This window comes from Podarcis raffonei, chromosome 8 (assembly GCF_027172205.1).
Source record: "Podarcis raffonei isolate rPodRaf1 chromosome 8, rPodRaf1.pri, whole genome shotgun sequence".
NCBI lineage: Eukaryota > Metazoa > Chordata > Lepidosauria > Squamata > Lacertidae > Podarcis > Podarcis raffonei.
Window position 1 is genome coordinate 84,480,014 of NC_070609.1, and position 21,368 is coordinate 84,501,381.

Consider the following 21,368-nt stretch of genomic DNA (forward strand, 5'->3'; position numbering starts at 1 on the left):
TCCCAACTCTCTCACATTCCTTTGGCCGCGAGAACCGCGTGCAGCCTTCCCAATGCGGTCGCGCCATAGGTTTATGGTGTATAGATCGCTTTTGATCCCAGGATCGCTGGCATGAAATTGCGAGGAACGAGAGAGGGAGAGGTCCGGCGTGTGTGTGTTCGAGAGCGCCTGGCGCGCTTCTGGAAAGCGTCTCCGGCGAGCTGCAAATGCGCGCATCTTGCAGAGAGCCCTTTGCCGGATCCCACCCCTTCTCTCTCCCCCCTCCCCTCGCCCGCCCCACTCTCTCCACCCCAATCAGGTCCGGGAGGGGTCCGCCAGCAGCTGGGATGGCTGCCTGGGAGCAAGAAGAGGACGGGGAGCTGGTGTTTGTGTTTGGTGGGGGGAGAGGCTAAAAATACGCACCGGCAGGAGGAGCAAAGTCCCCGGCAGGGGAGCGCAGTCGTGGCGGGGAGGCGGGGGCGCTGGCCAGCCTGAGCGAGCGGGGCAGCCCTCCAAGCCCAGGCACAGCAGGGGGGGCCGGGAGGCTATGGGCTGGCGGGGGGCGGGAGGAGGAGGGCCATCAGCTGGGCCGGGCTGATAGCCTATCTCCCGGGTAAAAGGGAGCAGGCCGCCTCCTCGCCTCCTCCTCCTCCGCGCCAGCCGCTGTCAGATGATGGGCAGCATCGCCAGGGAGCCCGCCGACGGAGCCATGGAGCCCCGCGCCGAGCTGAGCGCCCCCGAGACGCGCGCCCCCGTCAAGCGGGACTACCATCACCGGTAAGGGGGCAGCCGGGCCATCGGGGCGTGGGGAGGCGCTGCTACCTCCAGACCTAGGGAGAGCATGCCGGGCGGCATCCGGAGAGCTGGAAGGGGGACCCCAGCGGTCATCCAGTCCAACCCCCTTGCAAGGCAGCAATCACAGCTCAAGACTCCCCGGGCAGATGGCCAGCCAAGCTTTGCAGCCAAGGAAGGAGAGTCCGCCACTCTCAGGCTGCTGCCAGCTGCTCTGCGGAGTTGGGGGGCGGGAAAAGGGGGCAGCGAGCTCCCCCTCTGAGCGTATGGGGCAAGGGAGTGTTTTCGAGTGCGATCACTTGGCAGCGGCTGTGATGTTTGTTTATCCAGTGGCAGGGAGTTCCTCTGGTCCCCTTTAAGGATGTGGGGCTTGTTGAGCAGGGGTGGGGGAATATGTCTCTCTTCAGCTGAATATGGTGCGGGGGGAGGGGGACAATGAAGAAAGTGGATTATTGAGGGGAGCAGTGCAGCTCCGGCCTCCTCCACCTGCACTCGGAGATTTGCAATGGTTGCTGATATAATCCCTGGCCAAATTCAAGCTGTTACTTAACAGCCTTGTTACCTGTTACTTAACCAGTTTACCTGCAAGATCAGCTCGCCCCATAAACGTCTAATTCGACTGCTTCCATCAGTGGAACTGACTCTGCCACATAAGACTTAAATACTCTAGATTTTAGGGAGACAGCACGCTCACTTTGGAACTCCCTGCCTCTTGACTGCACTCTTTCGGTTGCCTGCTAAAATCATTTTCGTTAGGGCAAGCCTACCCAGGTGTTCAGAAAGCGGATGCTAGTCTTAATCGGTTTTTAGTCCATTGCCATTTTAATGTTATGGATGTCTTAAATTATTATTTCTAATTTTTCTTGCCGATAATTTTATTGTTTGATCTCTTTCGTGAACCGCTTGGAGGTTTCTCCTTTACAATCAAGTAGGGTAAAAATGAAGGGACGCGGGTGGCGCTGTGGGTAAAACCTCAGTGCCTAGGACTTGCTGATCGCAAGGTCGGTGGTTTGAATCCCAGCTCCTGCCCACCTAGCAGTTCGAAAGCACGTCAAGTGCAAGTAGATAAATAGGTACCGCTTTATAGCGGGAAGGTAAACGGCGTTTCCGTGTGCTGCGCTGGTGCTGGCTCACCAGAGCAGCTTTGTCACGCTGGCCACGTGACCCAGAAGTGTCTGCAGACAGCGCTGGCTCCTGGCCTCTAGAGTGAGATGAGCGCACAACCCTAGAGTCGGACACGACTGGCCCGTACGGGCAGGGGTACCTTTACCTTTACCTTTAGGGTAAAAATGAAATAAATGTTACTGGAGACGGGCGAGGAGCAGGCCCTTCCTGGTCAGAGAACGAAGCTTTGCTGCATCCAAATTGGCTTCTCTTCCACTTCAGGGCTCATTTCCATCTCAAAAGCGCTTTCTGCTCTAATAACTTGTATTGTCTCCCCCCCCACAGTCCTCCTCCTCCTCTCCTGGCAAGGCCTTTCCTTGCTTTCTCCTTCTGCTGGCTCTTTGGGGCCAGGACTACACGCTCCCCCTTCTCCAAGGACAATGTCAGCAGGGAAGCTGCCCTGAAAGCAGAGAACCCAAAGGCCAGGAAGGCGGGGGGGGGAATGGGGTGTCCCTGGAGGGCGGTCAGTCCTGAACTGCCAAACAGCATTGCAGGCCCAGAATCTCAAGGTGGGGGAGATAGGAGGGGAAGGTCTTTTCCTTTGGGGTGCTCCTGTATTGTTGTTGTTGTTTATTTTAATTTTTCTTATTTTATTTTTATCCCACCTTTTTCTCCACAGAGCTCAAGGGGGCATCTATTTATTTTTTAATATAAATTTTTATTAGTTTTTTTTAACATACCATTTTCAACAGTAATTAAACATATTTTTACATCTTATTCAAATTTTTTTGACTTCCATCAGTCCTGTCTGAAAATTTTCCAATCTAATCTCTTAGTATACATTTCTTATTTCCCCTGTTACATTTCAAACTCATAACCAATATCTCTGTTCTTTATCTACTTCGTAGCACTTCATATATTCCTCCTTACAAAACTTCTTTTAGTCCTACTAGCGTCATTTGTCAGTTACAATCGCTCTTCAAATAGCTCATATACTTCTTCAAATCTTCTGTAAATCTCTGGTCCCGCAGGTTTCGAATCCTTTCTGTCATTTTGTCCAATTCTGCATAGTCCATTATTTTCATCCGCCATTCTTCCTTCGTCGGAATTTCTTCTTGCTTCCTCAGGGGGGCGTTTAATCCCCCACAACAACCCTGTGAGGTAGGTTAGGCTGAGAGGCAGTAAGGGACTGGCCCAAGGTCACATCCAGCGGGCTCTGTGGCTGAGTGGGGAGTTGCACCTTGGTCTCCTGGGTCCTAGTCCAACACTCTAACCACTAGGCCATGCTGTCTGTCAACAACAAGGGTCCCTCCTCCCGGCACTGGCGGCTGAATATGCAGCCTAGGTGGGGGTGTCAAAAGATCCCTCCTGAAGCCCTTCTGTGGCAAAGGTGTCACTGGGTCCTTGTGACATCTCCTTTCTTTCTTTTCCCCCCAATTTTTTTAAATTAATTTCCCAAAAATTCAAAAACAAACACACATACAAACATACATACATCCTGTTTCAATCTTGGTAACATTGTTAAGTGACTTCCTCAAATCCCCTTGATTGAATTTCATTATACAGTGGTACCTCAGGTTACATACGCTTCAGGTTACAGACTCCGCTAACCCAGAAATAGTGCTTCAGGTTAAGAACTTTCCTTCAGGATGAGAACAGAAATTGTGCTCCGGCGGCGCGGCAGCAACGGGAGGCCCCATTAGCTAAAGTGGTGCTTCAGGTTAAGAACTGTTTCAGGTTAAGTACGGACCTCCAGAACGAATTAAGTACTTAACCTGAGGTACCACTGTATATCATTTTAACAGTTTTCCAAAATCAATTTTCTCAAAAAATTCACTCGATCACTTAACATCTTTCGTTCTTTCTAATTTAGCTTTAAACATCTTAAATCTTATCCTTACATATTTCAATCCTAAGCCTATCTAATATTTGCAAGCTTTTCCAATTAAGTTATCTTGACATATTTAGCTAAATAGTCTTTAAATTTCTTCTATTCTTCCTGGTACTCCTCCTCCTCCTGGTCGCGGAGTCTTCCAGGCAGGTCGGCCAGCTCCAGAAAAATCCATCATCTTTATCTGCCATGTGACATCTCCTTTCAACTGCCAGTAAGGAACCCCATCAGTCTCATCTGCATTCCAAGAGGGGTTTGGTTCAGATCTGGGTCAGGGGAGCTTGGGAACTTGACGGCTCATTCCTCGCTTCCTTCAGATTCCGCTCACCTCCTGTTGGCAAGGAGGGTGGGAGAGAACCTGCCTTTGGGGCTTTTCCTGCTTCCCTGTTGCACCCGTGGCTGCCTGCAGGGGGCCTGGTCCATCAGCGCATAATGGGGCACTGCCAGCTTCCTACTTTTGACCAGGTGACCCTGGGGGTCCCTTCCAACTTTAGGTAAAGGGACCCCTGACCACTAGGTCCAGTCGTGGACGACTCTGGGGTTGCAGCGCTCATCTCGCTTTATTGGCCGAGGGAGCCAGCGTACAGCTTCCGGGTCATGTGGCCAGCATGACTAAGCCGCTTCTGGCGAACCAGAGCAGTGCACAGAAACGCGTTTACCTTCCTGCCGGAGCGGTACCTATTTATCTACTTGCACTTTGAGGTGTTTTTGAACTGCTAGGTTGGCAGGAGCAGGGACCGGGCAACAGGAGCTCACCCCGTTGCGGGGATTCGAAAGGCAAGTCCTAGGCTCTGTGGTTTAACCCACAGCGCCACCCACGTCCCTCCCGTCCAACTCTAGGTAAAGGTAAAGGGACCCCTGACCATTAGGTCCAGTCGTGACCGACTCTGGGGTTGCGGCGCTCATTTCGCTCTATTGGCCGAGGGAGCCGGCGTACAGCTTCCGGGTCATGTGGCCAGCATGACTAAGCCGCTTCTGGTGAACCAGAGCAGTGCACGGAAATGCCGTTTACCTTCCCGCCGGAGCGGTACCTATTTATCTACTTGCACTTTGATGTGCTTTCGAACTGCTAGGTTGGCAGGAGCAGGGACCGAGCAACGGGAGCTCATCCCGTCACGGGGATTCAAACCGCCGGCCTTCTGATCGGCAAGTCCTAGGCTCTGTGGTTTAGGCTGTTGTACAAATCTACGGTGTGACCAGATTTGCAATACTGTGTACGATTCTAGCCACCTCACCTCCAAATCGATATTGCAGGTTGGAAATGTTTCAGAAAGGGGACACCCAAATGATTGAGGGGATGGAGCAAATCCCCTATGCCAGTGGCTTTCAACCAGTGTGTTGGGGCACCCTGGGATGCCTTGAATGACGGTCAGGGGTGCCGAGGGCAACACTGGCGTCTGTCCCTCTTTCCTTCCCTCCCTCCTTGGATGCCGTCTAGCGTCTCTGCCTCCCAAAGGCTTGCGCAGCTGTTTAATGCAGCAGCCCTGGCTACAAGCTCCGTGGGCGAATGATGCCTCTGGGATGATGATGATGATGATAAAAAAAAAGACCCCTGACCATTAGGTCCAGTCATGACCGACTCTGGGGTTGCGGCGCTCATCTCGCTTTATTGGCCGAGGGAGCCGGCATACAGCTTCCGGGTCATGTGGCGAACCAGAGCAGCGCACGGAAATGCCGTTTACCTTCCCGCCAGAGCGGTAGCTATTTATCTACTTGCACTTTGACGTGCTTTTGAACTGCTAGGTTGGCAGGAGCAGGGACCGAGCAATGGGAGCTCACCCATCGCCGGGATTCGAACCGCCAACCTTCTGATCGGCAAGTCCTAGGCTCTGTGGTTTAACCCACAGCACTAATAATAATAATAATAATAATAATAATAATAATAATAATAATAATTTATTTGTACCCCACCCATCTGGCTGGGTTTCTCCAGCCACTCTGGGCGGCTTCCAACAAAGATTACAAATACATTAAAATGTCACACATTAAAAACTTCCAGGACAGCCTTCAGATGTCTTCTAAAAGTCTGCTAGTTGTTGTTCTCTCACATTTGGTGGGAGGCCGTTCCACAGGGCAGGCGCCACCACCGAGAAGGCCCTCTGCCTGGTTCCCTGTAGCTTTGCTTCTCGCAGGGAGGGAACCACCAGAAGGCCCTCAGAGCTGGCCCTCAGTGTCTGGGCAGAACGATGGGGGTGGAGACGCTCCTTCAGGTACACAGGACCGAGGCCATTTAGGGCTTTAAAGGTTAGAACCAACACTTTGAATTGTGCTCGGAAACGTACTGGGAGCCAATGTAGGTCAGTGTAGACTGTATTGCGCTAGATGGACCAAGGGTCTAATTCAGTATAAAGCAACTTCTTGTTGCTTTAAAAGGAGGTAAGACAAATTCATGGAGGAGAGAGAGCTATCGAGGGCTACTAGCCATGTTGGCCTCCACAGTCAGAGGCAGCAATGCTTCTGAAAGCCAGTTGTTGCAAACCACAGGAGGGGAGAGCGCTCCTGTATTCGATTCCTGCATGCAGGTTTCCCACTGGGTGGCCACTGTGAGAACAGGATGTGAGCTTTGGCCTGATCCAGCAACCTCTTCTGATGTTCTTTTTTTAAAAAAAATATTATTAACATATAAAACACATACATATACATTTACACAATACACGTACACAACACGCTACCTTATTTTCATTACATAAAACATACCTACATTACTCTATATAATACCTACCTATACTGTACATTTCAACATACAGTGGTACCTCAGGTTACATACGCTTCAGGTTACAGACTCCACTAACCCAGAAATAGTACTTCAGGTTAAGAACTTTGCTTCAGGATGAGAACAGAAATCGTGCTCCGGCGTCACACCGGCAGCAGAAGGCCCCATTAGCTAAAGTGGTGCTTCAGGTTAAGAACAGTTTCAGGTTAAGTACGGACCTCCAGAACGAATTAAGTACTTAACCTGAGGTACCACTGTACCTACACTCCTACCCCACACAGACACCCACCAAGTGGCTTGATTTCCAGCTGTTCTTGTTACGCTACTTTATTTTTCCAACTAGCTTGCATTTCATTATTTCTTTAATCTCTTCTTCTATCTTGACTTTACTCTCCTTTCACTCTAATCATTTTCTGGATTCATTCAATATCTGTCAGAAATTCTACTTTTTCCACATAAATTTTGATGTATTCCTTAAAGATAGCCCACTCCTTATTCACTTTTTGCACCATATCTTCTCTTATCCTCCCTGTTAGTTTGGCAATATGGAAGTATTCCATCATTTTAGATAACCAGTCTGTTTTCATTGGGACGCTGCTGCTTTTCCAATTTTTAGCAATCAATAACCTTGCCGGCATAGTTGCATACATACCGTATTTTTCGCTCTGTAAGACACACACCAGACCATAAGACGCACCTAGTTTTTGGAGGAGGAAAACAAGAAAAAAAATATTCTGAATCTCAGAAGCCAGAACAACAAGAGGGATCGCTGCGCAGCAAAAGCAGCGATTCCTGTTGCTGTTCTGGCTTCTGGGATAGCTGCGCAGCCTGCATTCGCTCCATAAGACGCACACACATTTCCCCTTACTTTTTAGGAGGGAAAAAGTGAGTCTTATAGAGCAAAAAATATGGTAAATGTTGGTCTGACCATTCTTTTTATTTCCTCTGACATGATACCTAGGAGAAAGGATTCTGGTTTTTCCCCCAAATGACAATGTAAACATCTTTTTCAGTTTGTTATAGATATTTTCCCAGAATCCCACTCTCCCAGAATCCCACTATCAGTATCTTCTGATGTTCTTATGTAAGCGTGAGCCATGGAAATTGCAGGGTCAGCTCTGGGAGCCGCAGGCAAAGTGGTGTCTTGCCAGAGTCAGGGCTATTTGCACTGGCTCAAAGCAAACAGGAGGGTCTCTCACCTTTGCCCGGCGCCTCTGCTCATCCTACCAGGAAGGCTTCTGGCTACACACCTCCTTCTTGGCCTCTCCTGGTGGACCTTGTTTTGGCAAGAGAGGGATCGGTCCCCAAGGGAGGAAAGGTTGCCCTCCTGTGTGGGCACTGCCTGAGGCCATTACAGCAGTCAGCGCTGGGGGCAGCGGCCAGGGGACCCTTTCCAAACTCTGATAGGGAAGCTAAAGTCACCACTTATGATGCAAGGCTCTGACGCACGCGCTGAGGTCAGGGCCCTCCCTTGGCAGCCCAAGGCCTTTCTGCTAACACCTCCCTGGGACAGGGTGGACAGGACGAATCGCTGCATTCCCATGGGTTGGACTTGATGACTTCTTGGGTCCTGTTGTAAACAATATCTGCCCTTCTTCCCTGATGGGGTATCCAAGAGCCCATATAGAGTCCTCAAGTGGGTTCCCTATCAGTAGGAGAAAATAACACAGGCCAACCAGAGACTATTGAGAAGCAAAGCAGCTAGTAAGCCTGATCTTTATTGAACTGTTGCAACAGGATGCTCCCCACACACGCAGGAGAGGAAGAGGACCCAGAACCAAGGTGTGCCTGCCCTTATATAGACATTTTAAATTCCCTGCCCTGGAGCCCAAGACCACCCCTCCATACATCATACATACATCACAGAAGGGGTGTAACCCAAGACCACCCCCCACAAAGATCATCCCTACATCACAGAAAAGGCGGTCTACAACAGAAATTTGAATGTTGTTGTTTTTCCTGTCTGCCAGGTTATCTGATAATGCCTTATCTGATTGCCTTTCCTGGTAGTCTGGCCATTCCTTTGAGATGGTGATTACCCAATTCCTGACACAATGGGAAGGTTCCCTCACCCCCTCCCTCCTTGCAGAGAAAACATTTGGTCAGTTTGGGAGTCAAAATGGTTTCAGGGCGGTGTATCTGATCTATGTACATGTGGTCCACATATCTATCATAGCTGTCAACGTTTCCCTATTTTTAAGGGAAATTCCCTTATTCCGAATAGGATTCCTCTCAAGAAAAGGGAAAAGTTGACAGCTATGATATCTATGTACGTGCTTGGTTGTACATTTATGAACATTTATTATATATATAAGACCTATTTTTTTTTATTGCACTTCTTTCCAATGCTACGATTCTACGATTCTTCACTACTAGCATTTTGTGGCTGGCCACAGGGCCTTAATGGCAGGCTTTGTGCCTTGGACGTGGCTGCGACTCCCCAGTTAAGGAGCTGGCAAGCAGCCTCTGGCAGGCACTGACTCCTTCCCTACAAAGCGGTCAGCTCCCTCCCTCCTTCCCTTCCTCATTCAAGGAATCTGCTTGGAGTCTTCCAACTAGGCCACATTGCATTTAATGTAGAACTTGGAAGCTCCTTTGGAAGAATGTGAGTGTGAGATCTGCCTGGGCGTTTTGTTAGCAAGGAAGATTAGTTTCTAGACCTCATGGTGAGGGTGGGAAGCCCTTTCGCAAAGGCAGGGTTGGTTTCAGCTTATGAAGGGGTGGGGTAGGAATTTAAGCAGTTAGGTAAAGGGACCCCTGACCATTAGGTCCAGTCGCGGATGACTCTGGGGTTGCGGCGCTCATCTCACTTTATACTGGCCGAGGGAGCTGGCGTACAGCTTCAGGGTCATGTGGCCAGCATGACTAAGCCGCTTCTGGTGAAACAGAGCAGCGCATGGAAATGCCATTTACCTTCCTGCCGGAGTGGTATCTATTTATCTACTTGCACTTTGATGTGCTTTCAACGGGAGCTCACCCCATCGCGGGGATTCGAACCATCGACCTTTTGATCAGCAAGCCCTAGGCTCTGTGGTTTAGACCACAGCGCCACACGCGTCCCATAGCAGTTAAAAGGAAAGGGACCCCTGACCATTAGGTCCAGTCGTGACCAACTCTGGGGTTGTGGTGCTCATCTCGCTTTATTGGCCGAGGGAGCCGGCGTACAGCTTCCGGGTCATGTCGCCAGCTAAGCCGCTTCTGGCGAACCAGAACAGCGCACCTTCCCGCCAGAGCGGTACCTATTTATCTATTAGCACTTTTGACGTGCTTTCAAACTGCTAGGTTGGCAGGAGCAGGGACTGAACAATGGGAGCTCACCCCGTCGCGGGGATTCAAACTGCCAACCTTCTGATTGGCAAGCCCTAGGCTCTGTGGTTTAGACCACAGCGCCACCACGTCCCACAGCAGTTAGGGATGCTCAAAAAAGACTTCAGGGAACACATTGCTGAAAACATTAAGACCATCGACCAGAAGCTCTTCAAATATATTAGCAGCAGGAAACCATCTAGAGAGGCAGTTGGATGACAAGGGAGTCAAAGGAGGATAAGGAAATTGCAGAGACGCTGAATGAGTTACTTGCATCAGTCTTCACAATGCAGGATGTTGGACACACCCCAGGGCCTGAACTAACTTTTGCAGAAGGTGAGTCCTGGAAAGACAGATAGTAGTGAGGAGAGGTCAAGTTCTAGGCCTAGTAGTCATTAAGTGTTCTTGTGCTTGAATCCTGCAAGCTGGTTTCCCACAGGTTGGCCACTGAGAGAACAGGATGCTAGAATAGATGGGTCATTGGCTTGATCTAGCAGGCTGTTCTTCTCCTCAAGGAACCCAGGAGGTAGTTGGCAGGACCCGAAGCCCACAGCAGGGTGGCGTGGGAAGGGGTGATCTCACCAAGAGGGATGCTGATGAGTGGATGGCCTTTTCCCTTTCAAGAAAATGACCTTTGCCACCCCGGGAATATTGACCCAGCCAGCTGCAGCAACTTGGCCCCCAAACAAGCCACAGGGACTTCCAGATACTGTGATTATTGGGCACTCATCCTGATTAAGGACAAGAAGGACCACTTCTTCCCATATGAACCTACCTGGTCCCCCTGAGATCATCTTCTGAAACTCTCCTTTGTGTGCCTCCTGCTTGAGAGGTCCAGATGGTGGCAACACGAGAACGGGGCCTTCTCTGCAGTGGCTCCCCAGCTGTGGAATGCTCTCCCCAGGAAAGGTCGCCTGGCACCTTCATGATACACCTTTAGGCACCAGGCAAAAACATTCCTTTTTAACCAGGCTTTTGGTTGATTTGATTGACATCCTATGCCCTTCCCAGTGGAGAGGTGATGGTGGTTTTCCTTGCTGCATCCCCTTTGCCGGGTTGCTGCGCTGTGGGAACCACCGCTTGAGGCTTCGTTTGGCTGCTGGCTGGGCTTTCTGTCTTTGGCTTGGAGGGGCTCAGAAGTCGAACCTACCTGTGCCTGGAAAATCCCTTATTTTGGCTGCTGATCCCTTATTTCAAAGGTTGCTGGTTGCTGTAAGTTGACAGCTATGCCTTCCGCGCAGTGGGGAGACCCCGGGGGGGGGGGGAAAGAGAAGAGCAACGTTTTGCCTAGGTGCCTTTGGAAGCAACAGTTGGGCAATTGCAGAGCTCCAGTAATGATTCTCAGTATCATAAAACATAATTAGAAAATGCCTAGGATGCCTGTGGCAGAACCCTCTGTGATCCTCACTCAGTGTCAGGGAATGTGGGTGGGAGAGAGGAGCCCGCCTTTTCTGGAAGGCTGTGCGTGTATAAGGGCTAGCGGATGTATTAAAAACTCCTTTGCTGGTCTGGGTCTCGAGATCTCGCATTGAGGAATCTTTCGGTGAATGTTAGGTTCAAGTGGGATGTGTGCGTGCGCGTGTTAAACAGGGAAGGCTGAGTTTCATAGCTCATAAATCCCTGTAATGGGAAACTTGTTGACACAGCCTGCCCAGGAGCCCTGCTAATGTTACACAGCTACGCTTGGTGCCCTCCAGGCCAGCTCCCTCCCTCTCTGTGCATCAACGATTCTGTGAGGCTCATCACACAGAGCCACCCAGGATCAGCAGCCAATAAGGTAAAGGTAAAGGGACCCCTGACCGTTAGGTCCAGTCGTGGCCGACTCTGGGGTTGCGGCGCTCATCTCGCTTTATTGGCCGAGGGAGCCGGCGTATAGCTTCCGGGTCATGTGGCCAGCATGACTAAGCCGCTTCTGGCGAACCAGAGCAGCGCACGGAAACGCCCTTTACCTTCCCGCCGGAGTGGTACCTATTTATCTACTTGCACTTTGATGTGCTTTCGAACTGCTAGGTGGGCAGGAGCAGGGACCGAGCGCCGACCTTCTGATCGGCAAGTCCTAGCCTCTGTGGTTTAACCCACAGCGCCACCCGCGTCCCTGGGTGTGCAACAGGTGCTGTGAAAAAAATGGAAACCTGAAGAAATTAGATGCATGGGGGTCTTCCAGGAAGATTGGGCCATCTAGTCCAACCCCGATCTACAATTTACACTCAGAACTCAGGGCTCTCCGTAGCCAAATGACCTCCAAGTGTGACTTGGAGTAACTGGAAGATGGTTGGGCTTTCTCAGTTTCAAAAGGACTCTACACCAGTGAAGGCAGAGAGTGGAGTGTATGTACCTTTCGAAAGAGGGTTTGGGTAGAAATCCTTCCATGACATTGCATCGCAGTTTCCTAGGTCCTTTCCAGAGAAAGCACAGCCAATAAGATCGGACACCCAAATTGCCGGCAAGTCAGGGGGCAGATTGTGGCTCTTGGGAACCTCATGACACGGCCTCTCCTTTTCAGGATCTTTGTGAACCGGAGTCTGGCGCTGGAAAAGATAAAATGTTTCGGCTTTGACATGGACTACACTCTCGCAAGTAAGTAAGAGGCCACCAGAAAACAAGCTTGCTCCATCTTCCATGTGACACAAAGGAGACGGGGAACAGACCCCTGGGCATTTTAAGCTGAGGAACCAGGTGATAAAAGTTGTGCCCCATGATGGCTAAAAACTCTTGTTTTTATACTTTATTTTAATGTTTCCTTTCTGAATCACTTTGAGCTATTTTTGTGAAAGAGCAACTAATAAAGGGGATATACCGAGTCCTTGGGGGAGTTGGGCTGTCAAAGCCAACCCCCCATTTTTTTTCTTATATCAAATACTAATACTAAATGGTTCCTCCCTGTTCAGGGGCAGTCTACCTTTGAGTATACAAGCAACAGGCGAAAGTTAGCCCAGCTTGGGTGCTCCCAAGGGCACCTGGTTGCAGTTCTTGTCCACATTGCATAAATACTTCATTTTGATTGCTTTCTAAAATTTGCTTGTTTGTTTATTTATTATTTCATAAAATTTTTGCACCGCTTGACTGTAGAAAACATTGAAGCGGTTTCCAAAGAAGCCCTCAAACAAACAAAACACAACACTAAGAAAATTAACAATAATTGAAGACATTAAGTTAAAATAGCGATAGACTAAAAAATAATAATTGTTTAGGCTTGTTCATAATTCCATGACACAGAATAAAAGTAGAATCCAGTTGCTACTCCAATGCCTCTAGAATATCCAAAGCAAGATGATGAAAAAGAATTTGAGGATATTGAGAAATACAGAAGTGCAACTGGAAGTTTGCTTTATTTAGCAAACATATCCAGGCCTGACATAACAAATGCAACTAACATACTTAGCAGAAAAACGTCCAGGCTTATAATGAATGGTTCCTTTAAAGTATCCTAAAACACGTTTCATTGCATTCCAATCTTGTTGTATTGGCGTGGACATTTCTTCCCACCGCCAGCCTTCAGAAGAAAAGCCCTTCTCCCCACCTCCCGCCCCGCAAGCTCCAGGGACAGGAGGGCTTCGCTGCCGCCCGCCAGCATTTTAAAATGGCCCCGGGACAGCGGAGAAGTCTTGCGGGGCGGGAGGTGGGGAGAAGGGCTTTTCTTCTGAAGGCTGGCGGTGGGAAGAAAAGCCCTTGTCCCCTCCCCCCCAGCCTTCAGAAGAGGTCGGGGGACACACTGTCCCCGGACCTGGTCTGAAGGCGGTTTCCATAGGAACACATTGATTGATTTTCAATGCATTCCTATGGGAAACCGTGCTTCGCAAGACAAAAAACTCGCAAGAAGAAAAAACTCGCGGAACGAATTAATTTCGTCTTGCGAGGTACCACTGTATGTATTTTATCAAAGTAATTGTTGAACTGAAATACAATCAAGAAGAAGTATATTAATAGTGAAATACACACTGTTGCTGTATGTAGGTTTTATTTTATTTGTTTTTTATCTTATATTTTGGAAATGTACATCCAGGGTTTTTTTCCCTTTAAATTTTTTGGGGGCCCCCCAAGAGCGTGGGGCCCTAAGCTATAGCTTGTTTAGCTTATCTGTAAATCCTGCACTGCTCCCCAAACTGCTTTTTGCCTCTGCAGTGTACAAATCTCCGGACTACGAGGAGCTGGCTTTTGAGCTGCTGCTGGAGCGCCTGGTGTCCATTGGCTACCCCCACGAGATCCTGGAGTATAGATATGACCCCACTTTTCCCACCAGGTAAGGGAGCAGCGATGCCTTGGCAGCCCAGAGGTGGCCAGGGGGAAAGGACCCACCCTCCTCACCCGCCCTCTCCTCTTCCTCAGGGGCCTCGTATTTGACGCCATGTACGGGAATTTGCTGAAGGTGGACTCCCACGGGAACCTGCTGGTCTGTGCCCACGGCTTCCGCTTTCTCAAAGGGTAGGTGATGTCCTCCAACAGAAGCAGGACCACATAACACCAGGGACCACATAACACCGGTCCTGAGAGACTTGCATTGGCTCCCAGTACGTTTCCAAGCACAATTCAAAGTGTTGGTGCTGATTTTTAAAGCCCTAAATGGCCTCGGTCCTGTATACCTGAAGGAGCGTCTCCACCCCCATTGTTCAGCCCCGACACTGAGGTCCATCGCCGAGGGTCTTCTGGCGGTTCCCTCATTGCGAGATGTGAGGTTACAGGGAACCAGGCAGAGGGCCTTCTCGGTGGTGGCGCCCGCCCTGTGGAACGCCCTCCCTTCAGATGTGAAGGAAATAAGCAGCTATCTTATCTTTAAAAGACATCTGAAGGCAGCCCTGTTTAGGGAAGTTTTTAATATTTGATGCTGTATTGTTTTTAACACTCGATTGGGAGCCGCCCAGAGTGGCTGGGGAAACTCAGCCAGGTGGGCGGGGTATAAATAATAAATTATTATTATTATTATATTTACTCTACAGTCCCCACCAGCTGTGGGCTTCTGCTGCTCCCCCAGGAGAAACAGTCAGCCCTGGGAAGCCACAAGGAGAAGGTCCTATTATGTCTCTTGGGATGGGGGGCGGGGGGACACACACACACAGCAGAAGAAGAAGAAGAGTTTGGATTTGATATCCCGCTTTATCACTACCCTAAGGAGTCTCAAAACGGCTCACATTCTCCTTTCCCTTCCTCCCCCACAACAAACACTCTGTGAGGTGAGTGAGGCTGAGAGACTTCAGAGAAGTGTGACTGGCCCAAGGTCACCCAGCAGCTGCATGTGGAGGAGCGGGGAAGCGAACCCGGTTCACCAGATTACGAGTCCACCGCTCTTAACCACTACACCACACTGGCTCACAGACGGATAGACTTTCCTTCACTGGATGTTTTTACGAAGATGCTGGGTGGCCATCTGCAGGGATTCTTTAGCTGTGGTTCCTGAATTGCAGGGGGTTGGACTGAATGACCTTTGTGGGTCCCTTCTGATTCTGTGATTCCAAAACATAAAAGCAAAGAAGGTCCTTACGAACCTTCGGACCTCCTTCCCTCCCTTCATGGGTTCCATTTCCAAAAATGTAAACTTTTTTCCTGCATCTTTTACCGTTACCAATCTATATCTATATCTATATCTATATCTATATCTATATCTATATCTATATCTATATCTATATCTATCTATCTATCTATCATCTATCTATCTATCTATCTATCATCTATCTATCTATCTATCTATCATCTATCTATCTATCATCATCTATCTCTATCTATCTATCTATCATCTATCTATCTATCTATCTATCTATCTATCTATCATCATCTATCTATCTAATGTTTATTTTTAAAATTTTCTTTATTTTTTACCAACAAACAAACCACAAACAGTGAACCCCCCCCCAAGGCGGCTGATACATTGGGTATACATAATCAATAATAACATATTCAAATCAACCATATGTACAATTTTTTTATTTTTTTTATAAAGAATATTTATTAAAGTTTTCAGTAAAAATACAATAAAAATCAAAAAAAGAAAAAAAGAAGAAATAACAAAAATACAAAAATAAAAGTAGTTAAAAAACACATGAAGTTTCCTGTCAGGGAACTGCCATCGGAGCCAAGAGTGGAGGTAAGGCTCCCCAACGATGCAGGAGAAGGGACCAGCAGGGAGAGAGAGAACACTTCCTTTGGGGAAGGAAATCGGCGTGACACCAGGAAGAAAGGGGAGCAGGGAAGGAGAGATGGCTCCAAGACTCTTCCACAGAGACCAGCGGGGAGAGCCCAGGACCTCCGCTGGCCACGCCCACTCTGCGCAGAAGACTTCCGCGCAGGGAGGCTAGGAGGAGACTTGGCGTCAAAGAGCTTTTATGTTGGAAGAAGTTCAGGAAATGCCCACTGACGGATTCTGCCAGTGACTGAGACAGCCACGGAGAAAGGGCTGTCCAGCCAGGGAAAGGTTTAGCCAGACAACGTTGCCTAGAGCTGCAGCACCCTTACGCACGAGCAACCCCAATTCCCTTTACATTTCCTTACTTGTTTTTCATTAACTTTTCCCCCAGACCTCCTCATACCTCCCTTTTTTGTATTCCAATTCCAATTATTAGTTCAGCAAATCCTTATCAATAAATTTTAACCTATTTCTAAACCTTCCCCCCCCCCATGTTCTCTTAAAGCATTACAGCTGGAAACCATTTAGTTTCTATCCGACATCATTCTAACATTCATTAATTTTACAATATTTCTGTAAATTGTCTTTAAATTTCTTCCAGTCGTCTTCCGCTGACTCTTCTCCCTGTCTCAGATTCTGCTAGTCATTTCTGCCAATCCCATATAATCCATCACCTTCATCTGCCATTCTTCCAGAGGGGGTAGATCCTGTGTCTTCCAGTATTTTGCAATGAGTATTCTTGCTGCTGTTGTAGCATACATAAAGAAAGTTCTATCCTCCTTTGGCACCAATTGGCCGACCATGCCCAAGAGAAAGGCCTCTGGTTTCTTCAGGAAGGTATATTTAAATACCTTTTTCATTTCATTATAAATCATTTCCCAGAAAGCCTTAATCCTTGGGCACGTCCACCAAAGGTGAAAAAATGTACCTTCATTTTCTTTACATTTCCAACATTTATTATCGGGCAGGTGATAAATTTTTGCAAGCTTGACTGGGGTCATGTACCACCTGTAAATCATTTTCATAATATTCTCTCTTAAGGCATTACATGCCATAAACTTAATACCTGTGGTCCATAACTGTTCCCAGTCAGCAAACATAATGTTATGTCCAACATCTTGTGCCCATTTAATCATAGCTGATTTCACCGTTTCATCCTGAGTATTCCATTTCAACAGCAAGTTATACATCTTTGACAAAATCTTAGTTTTAGGTTCTAACAGCTCTGTTTCTAGTTTTGATTTTTCCACCTGGAAGCCAATTTTTTTATCCAAATTATATGCCTCCATTATCTGATAATAATGAAGCCAGTCTCGCACTTTGTTTTTTAGTTTCTCAAAACTCTGCAGTTTCAATCTATCTCCTTCTTGTTCCAAAATTTCCCAATATTTCGGCCATTTGGCCTCCATATTGAGCTTTTTCTGAGCTTTTGCTTCCATTGGTGACAACCACCTTGGGGTTTTATTTTCCAATAAGTCCTTGTATCTTATCCAAACATTAAACAATGCTTTCCTGACAATATGGTTTTTAAATGCTTTATGTGCTTTAACCTTGTCGTACCACAAATATGCATGCCATCCAAAAACATTGTTAAAACCTTCTAAATCCAATATGTCTGTGTTCTCAAGTAGCAGCCAATCTTTCAACCAGCAGAATGCTGCTGATTCATAGTAAAGTTTAAAGTCTGGCAGGGCAAATCCACCCCTTTCCTTTACATCAGTTAATATTTTAAATTTTATTCTGGGCTTCTTGCCCTGCCAGACAAATCTAGAAATATCTTTCTGCCACTTCTTGAAACAATCCATCTTGTCCACAATTTGTAACGTTTGAAACAAAAACAACATTCTTGGCAATACATTCATCTTTATAGCTGCAATTCGACCCAACAAGGAAAGCTTTAAATTTGACCAGATTTCTAAATCTTTTTTCACTTCCATCCAACATTTTTCATAGTTATCTTTAAATAAATTCCCATTTTTAGCTGTCATGTTTATCCCCAGGTATTTCACTTTCTTAACCACGTTCAATCCCGTCTTATTCTGAAACCTCTCTTTTTCAATAGATGTTAGATTTTTCTCTAGAACCTTAGTTTTTAACTTGTTCAGTTTAAATCCTGCCACTTGACCAAATTCATGAATTATTTCTAAAACCCTTTTTGTACTAGATTCTGGCTCCTGTAACGTCAATACTAAGTCATCTGCAAATGCTCTTAATTTGTACTGTTTGACTCCGACCTGTATACCTTTAACCAGCCGGTCCCTTCTAATCATGTTCAGCAGGACCTCCAGGACCGAAATAAAAAGCAATGGGGAGATTGGGCACCCCTGTCGTGTCCCTTTTTCTATCTTAAATTCTTCTGTCACCACATTATTTACAATTAGTTTAGCCTTTTGTTCAGAGTATATTGCACCTATACCGTTTTCAAAACCTTGGCCTACCCCCATCCCCTGTAGGTTCTTTTTCATAAAACTCCAAGAGTTGTTGTCAAAGGCTTTCTCCGCGTCCACAAATATCAGAACTGCTTTAGTGTTTATATTCACTTCTAGCTTTTCCAAAATGTCAATTATGTTCCTCAAATTGTCAGACAAATGTCTTCCCGGGAGGAAGCCCGCTTGGTCCTTATGAATCTCTTCCATCAATACTTTTTTCAATCTCTTGGCCAAAATGTCAGCAAAAATTTTGTAATCCACATTTAGTAACGATATGGGACGGTAGTTCTTAAGTTGAGTCTTTTCAGTCTCTGTTTTCGGTATAAGTGTGATATACGTCTCTTTCCACGACTCTGGTGCTCTTCTCCCTTCCAAAATTTCATTGCAGACTTCCTTCAACGGTTGTACTAACCACTCCTTCAAAGATCTATAGTATCTGGAAGTCAGCCCATCCGGTCCTGGAGACTTGCCTAGTTGCATATTTTGGATGGCACCTTCTACTTCCTGTTCAGATATTTTACAATTCAACATTACTTTACTTTCTTGAGAGATTTTTTGTAATCCATTTGTCTTCAAAAATTGGTCTATGTCCATTTCTTTCTGTGGCCCTTGTGAATATATTTGTTTGAAGTATCTCTGGAAGCAATTTCTAATCTCAATTGGATTATGTATGTTCTTTCCTTCCACTTCTAAATTTGTAATGGTATTTAATCTTTGTCTTTTTTTCATTTGCCAAGCCAACAGTTTCCCACATTTATTCACTGATTCAAATGTCTTTTGTCTCATTTGTTTAATTTTCCATTCTATTTCCTGGTTCATCAATTCCATGTATTGTACTTGATAAAGTTTTATTTCTCTCAAAATCTCCTGCGACTTTGGTTTTACTCTCAATTTCTTCTCCCCTTCTTTTATTTTCTCCAAAATTCTATCTTTTTTCTCATTTTGACTTTTCTTCTTTATTGCGTTCTGTTGTATCAAAAACCCTCTCATAACAGCTTTGCTTGCGTCCCAGATTACTCTTTTTTCAACATTGGTAGTCATATTTATCTCAAAATAGTCTCTCAAAGTTTTTTTGGCCTTTTTAAACACTTCTTCATCTCTGAATAAGGTGTCATTCATCCTCCATCTGAAGGAGCCGGTTGTTATTTGCTTCATCTCCATCCTTACTGCATTATGGTCAGAGCAAGTTTTTGGGCAGATTTCCACATTGGGTATACATAATCAATAATAACATATTCAAATCAACCATATGTACAATTTTATATACGTTAACACTCCTCCATCCACAAGGTTTATTTAACTTTTAACATTTTAATTGCTCCAAATTGTTCAAACCTACCCAAATAATTCAATATCTTCTCAAACCAATTCTCCTCTTTCTCACTGACCTGAAACCCTTTCATTCTGTGTATCTTCACAGTTAGATATTCTAAAATTATAATATTATTCAGTTTTTTCCTCCATTGGTTCACCCCTAACTCTTCTGCATTTTTCCAATTACTCTCTATAACCTGTCTGGCTGCAGTTACCATCCATTTTACCCATTTACATTCTTCTTTTGTTTTTAACTCGGTGCTACTCAGACGAATAAGAACCATTAAAATTGTGGGTAGGAAGGTGGGAATATCTAAATTAATGGTTCTTATCAATCTATTATATCATATTAACCAAAGTTCATTTCGCTTTACAGGTGTCAATTGTTTACAGTGGTCTTTTATTACAAATTTCTTCCAGTCTTTTAAGAAATACTTGGTCTTCCTGATTTGGTCTTCCTTTCAGTAGAGAATTTCATATCTGTCTTCCAAAGCCTTTCCCAACCTGTCATTAATATATTATGTCCCACGTCTTTCGCCCATTTTATTGTAATGCATTTGAGCTGCTCCTCTTTGGTGTCCCACTCCAAGAGCAGATTGTACATGTCTTTAACCTTCCCTCTGTGGGTTTTCCTACAGTAAGGTCACCAGATTTTTTTCCAATGAATCCTGGGACACTTTAATTATTTATTTATTTAATTAATTACTACACGTTTGGGACCTTGATGCTGCAGCGATGGCTGCAGCGCCTTGACCTCAACCGCCATGTTTCCCCTTCCTCCGAGGCTTCTATCTCCTTTCTCCATGAGCCTGGGCAGCCCCAGAGTTCTTGGATCTTTGGTGTTGGTGGGGAAGTGGTGCGCAGTGGGTCAGGCAGGGAAGGCGGAGAAGGAGGGCTGAGCAGCCCTAATCCCATTCTTACTTGCGTGCAAGCAGGAGGGGGAGGGGATCTCCCTTCCCATTGGAGCAGCCCCAATCCCATTCTTACTTGCGTGCAAGCAGGAGGGGGAGGGGATCTCCCTTCTCATTGGAGCAGCCCCAATCCCATTCTTACTTGTGTGCAAGCAGGAGGGGGAGGGGATCTCCCTTCCCATTGGAGCAGCCCCAATCCCATTCTTACTTGCGTGCAAGCAGGAGGGGGAAGGGATCAAGCAGGAGGGGGAAGGGATCTCCTTTCTCATTGGAGCAGCCCCAATCCCATTCTTACTTGCGTGCAAGCAGGAGGGGGAGGGGATCTCCCTTCCCATTGGAGCAGCCCCAATCCCATTCTTACTTGCGTGCAAGCAGGAGGGGGAAGGGATCAAGCAGGAGGGGGAGGGGATCTCCTTTCTCAATGGAGCAGCCCCAATCCCATTCTTACTTGCGTGCAAGCAGGAGGGGGAGGGGATCTCCCTTCTCATTGGAGCAGCCCCAATCCCATTCTTACTTGCGTGCAAGCAGGAGGGGGAGGGGATCTCCCTTCCCATTGGAGCAGCCCCAATCCCATTCTTACTTGCGTGCAAGCAGGAGGGGGAGGGGATCTCCCTTCCCATCGGAGCAGCCCCAATCCCATTCTTACTTGCGTGCAAGCAGGAGGGGGAGGGGATCTCCTTTCTCAATGGAGCAGCCCCAATCCCATTCTTACTTGCGTGCAAGCAGGAGGGGGAGGGGATCTCCCTTCCCATTGGAGCAGCCCCAATCCCATTCTTACTTGCGTGCAAGCAGGAGGGGGAGGGGATCTCCCTTC

The 21,368-nt window shown here is 47.0% G+C and overlaps 1 protein-coding gene across 1 annotated transcript in view; it reads left to right on the plus strand.

Moving 5' to 3' along the window:
- The first annotated feature begins 265 nt into the window (after positions 1-265).
- Positions 266-21,368, plus strand: part of LOC128419964 (cytosolic purine 5'-nucleotidase-like) — a 50,804-nt gene continuing 29,701 nt past the window's right edge. The window contains exons 1-4 of the mRNA XM_053401284.1: positions 266-756; positions 12,289-12,362; positions 13,908-14,025; positions 14,112-14,207. Of these exons, the coding sequence (XP_053257259.1) occupies positions 650-756; positions 12,289-12,362; positions 13,908-14,025; positions 14,112-14,207 (395 nt within the window). The 5' untranslated portion in view covers positions 266-649. The remainder of the gene's footprint in view (positions 757-12,288; positions 12,363-13,907; positions 14,026-14,111; positions 14,208-21,368) is intronic.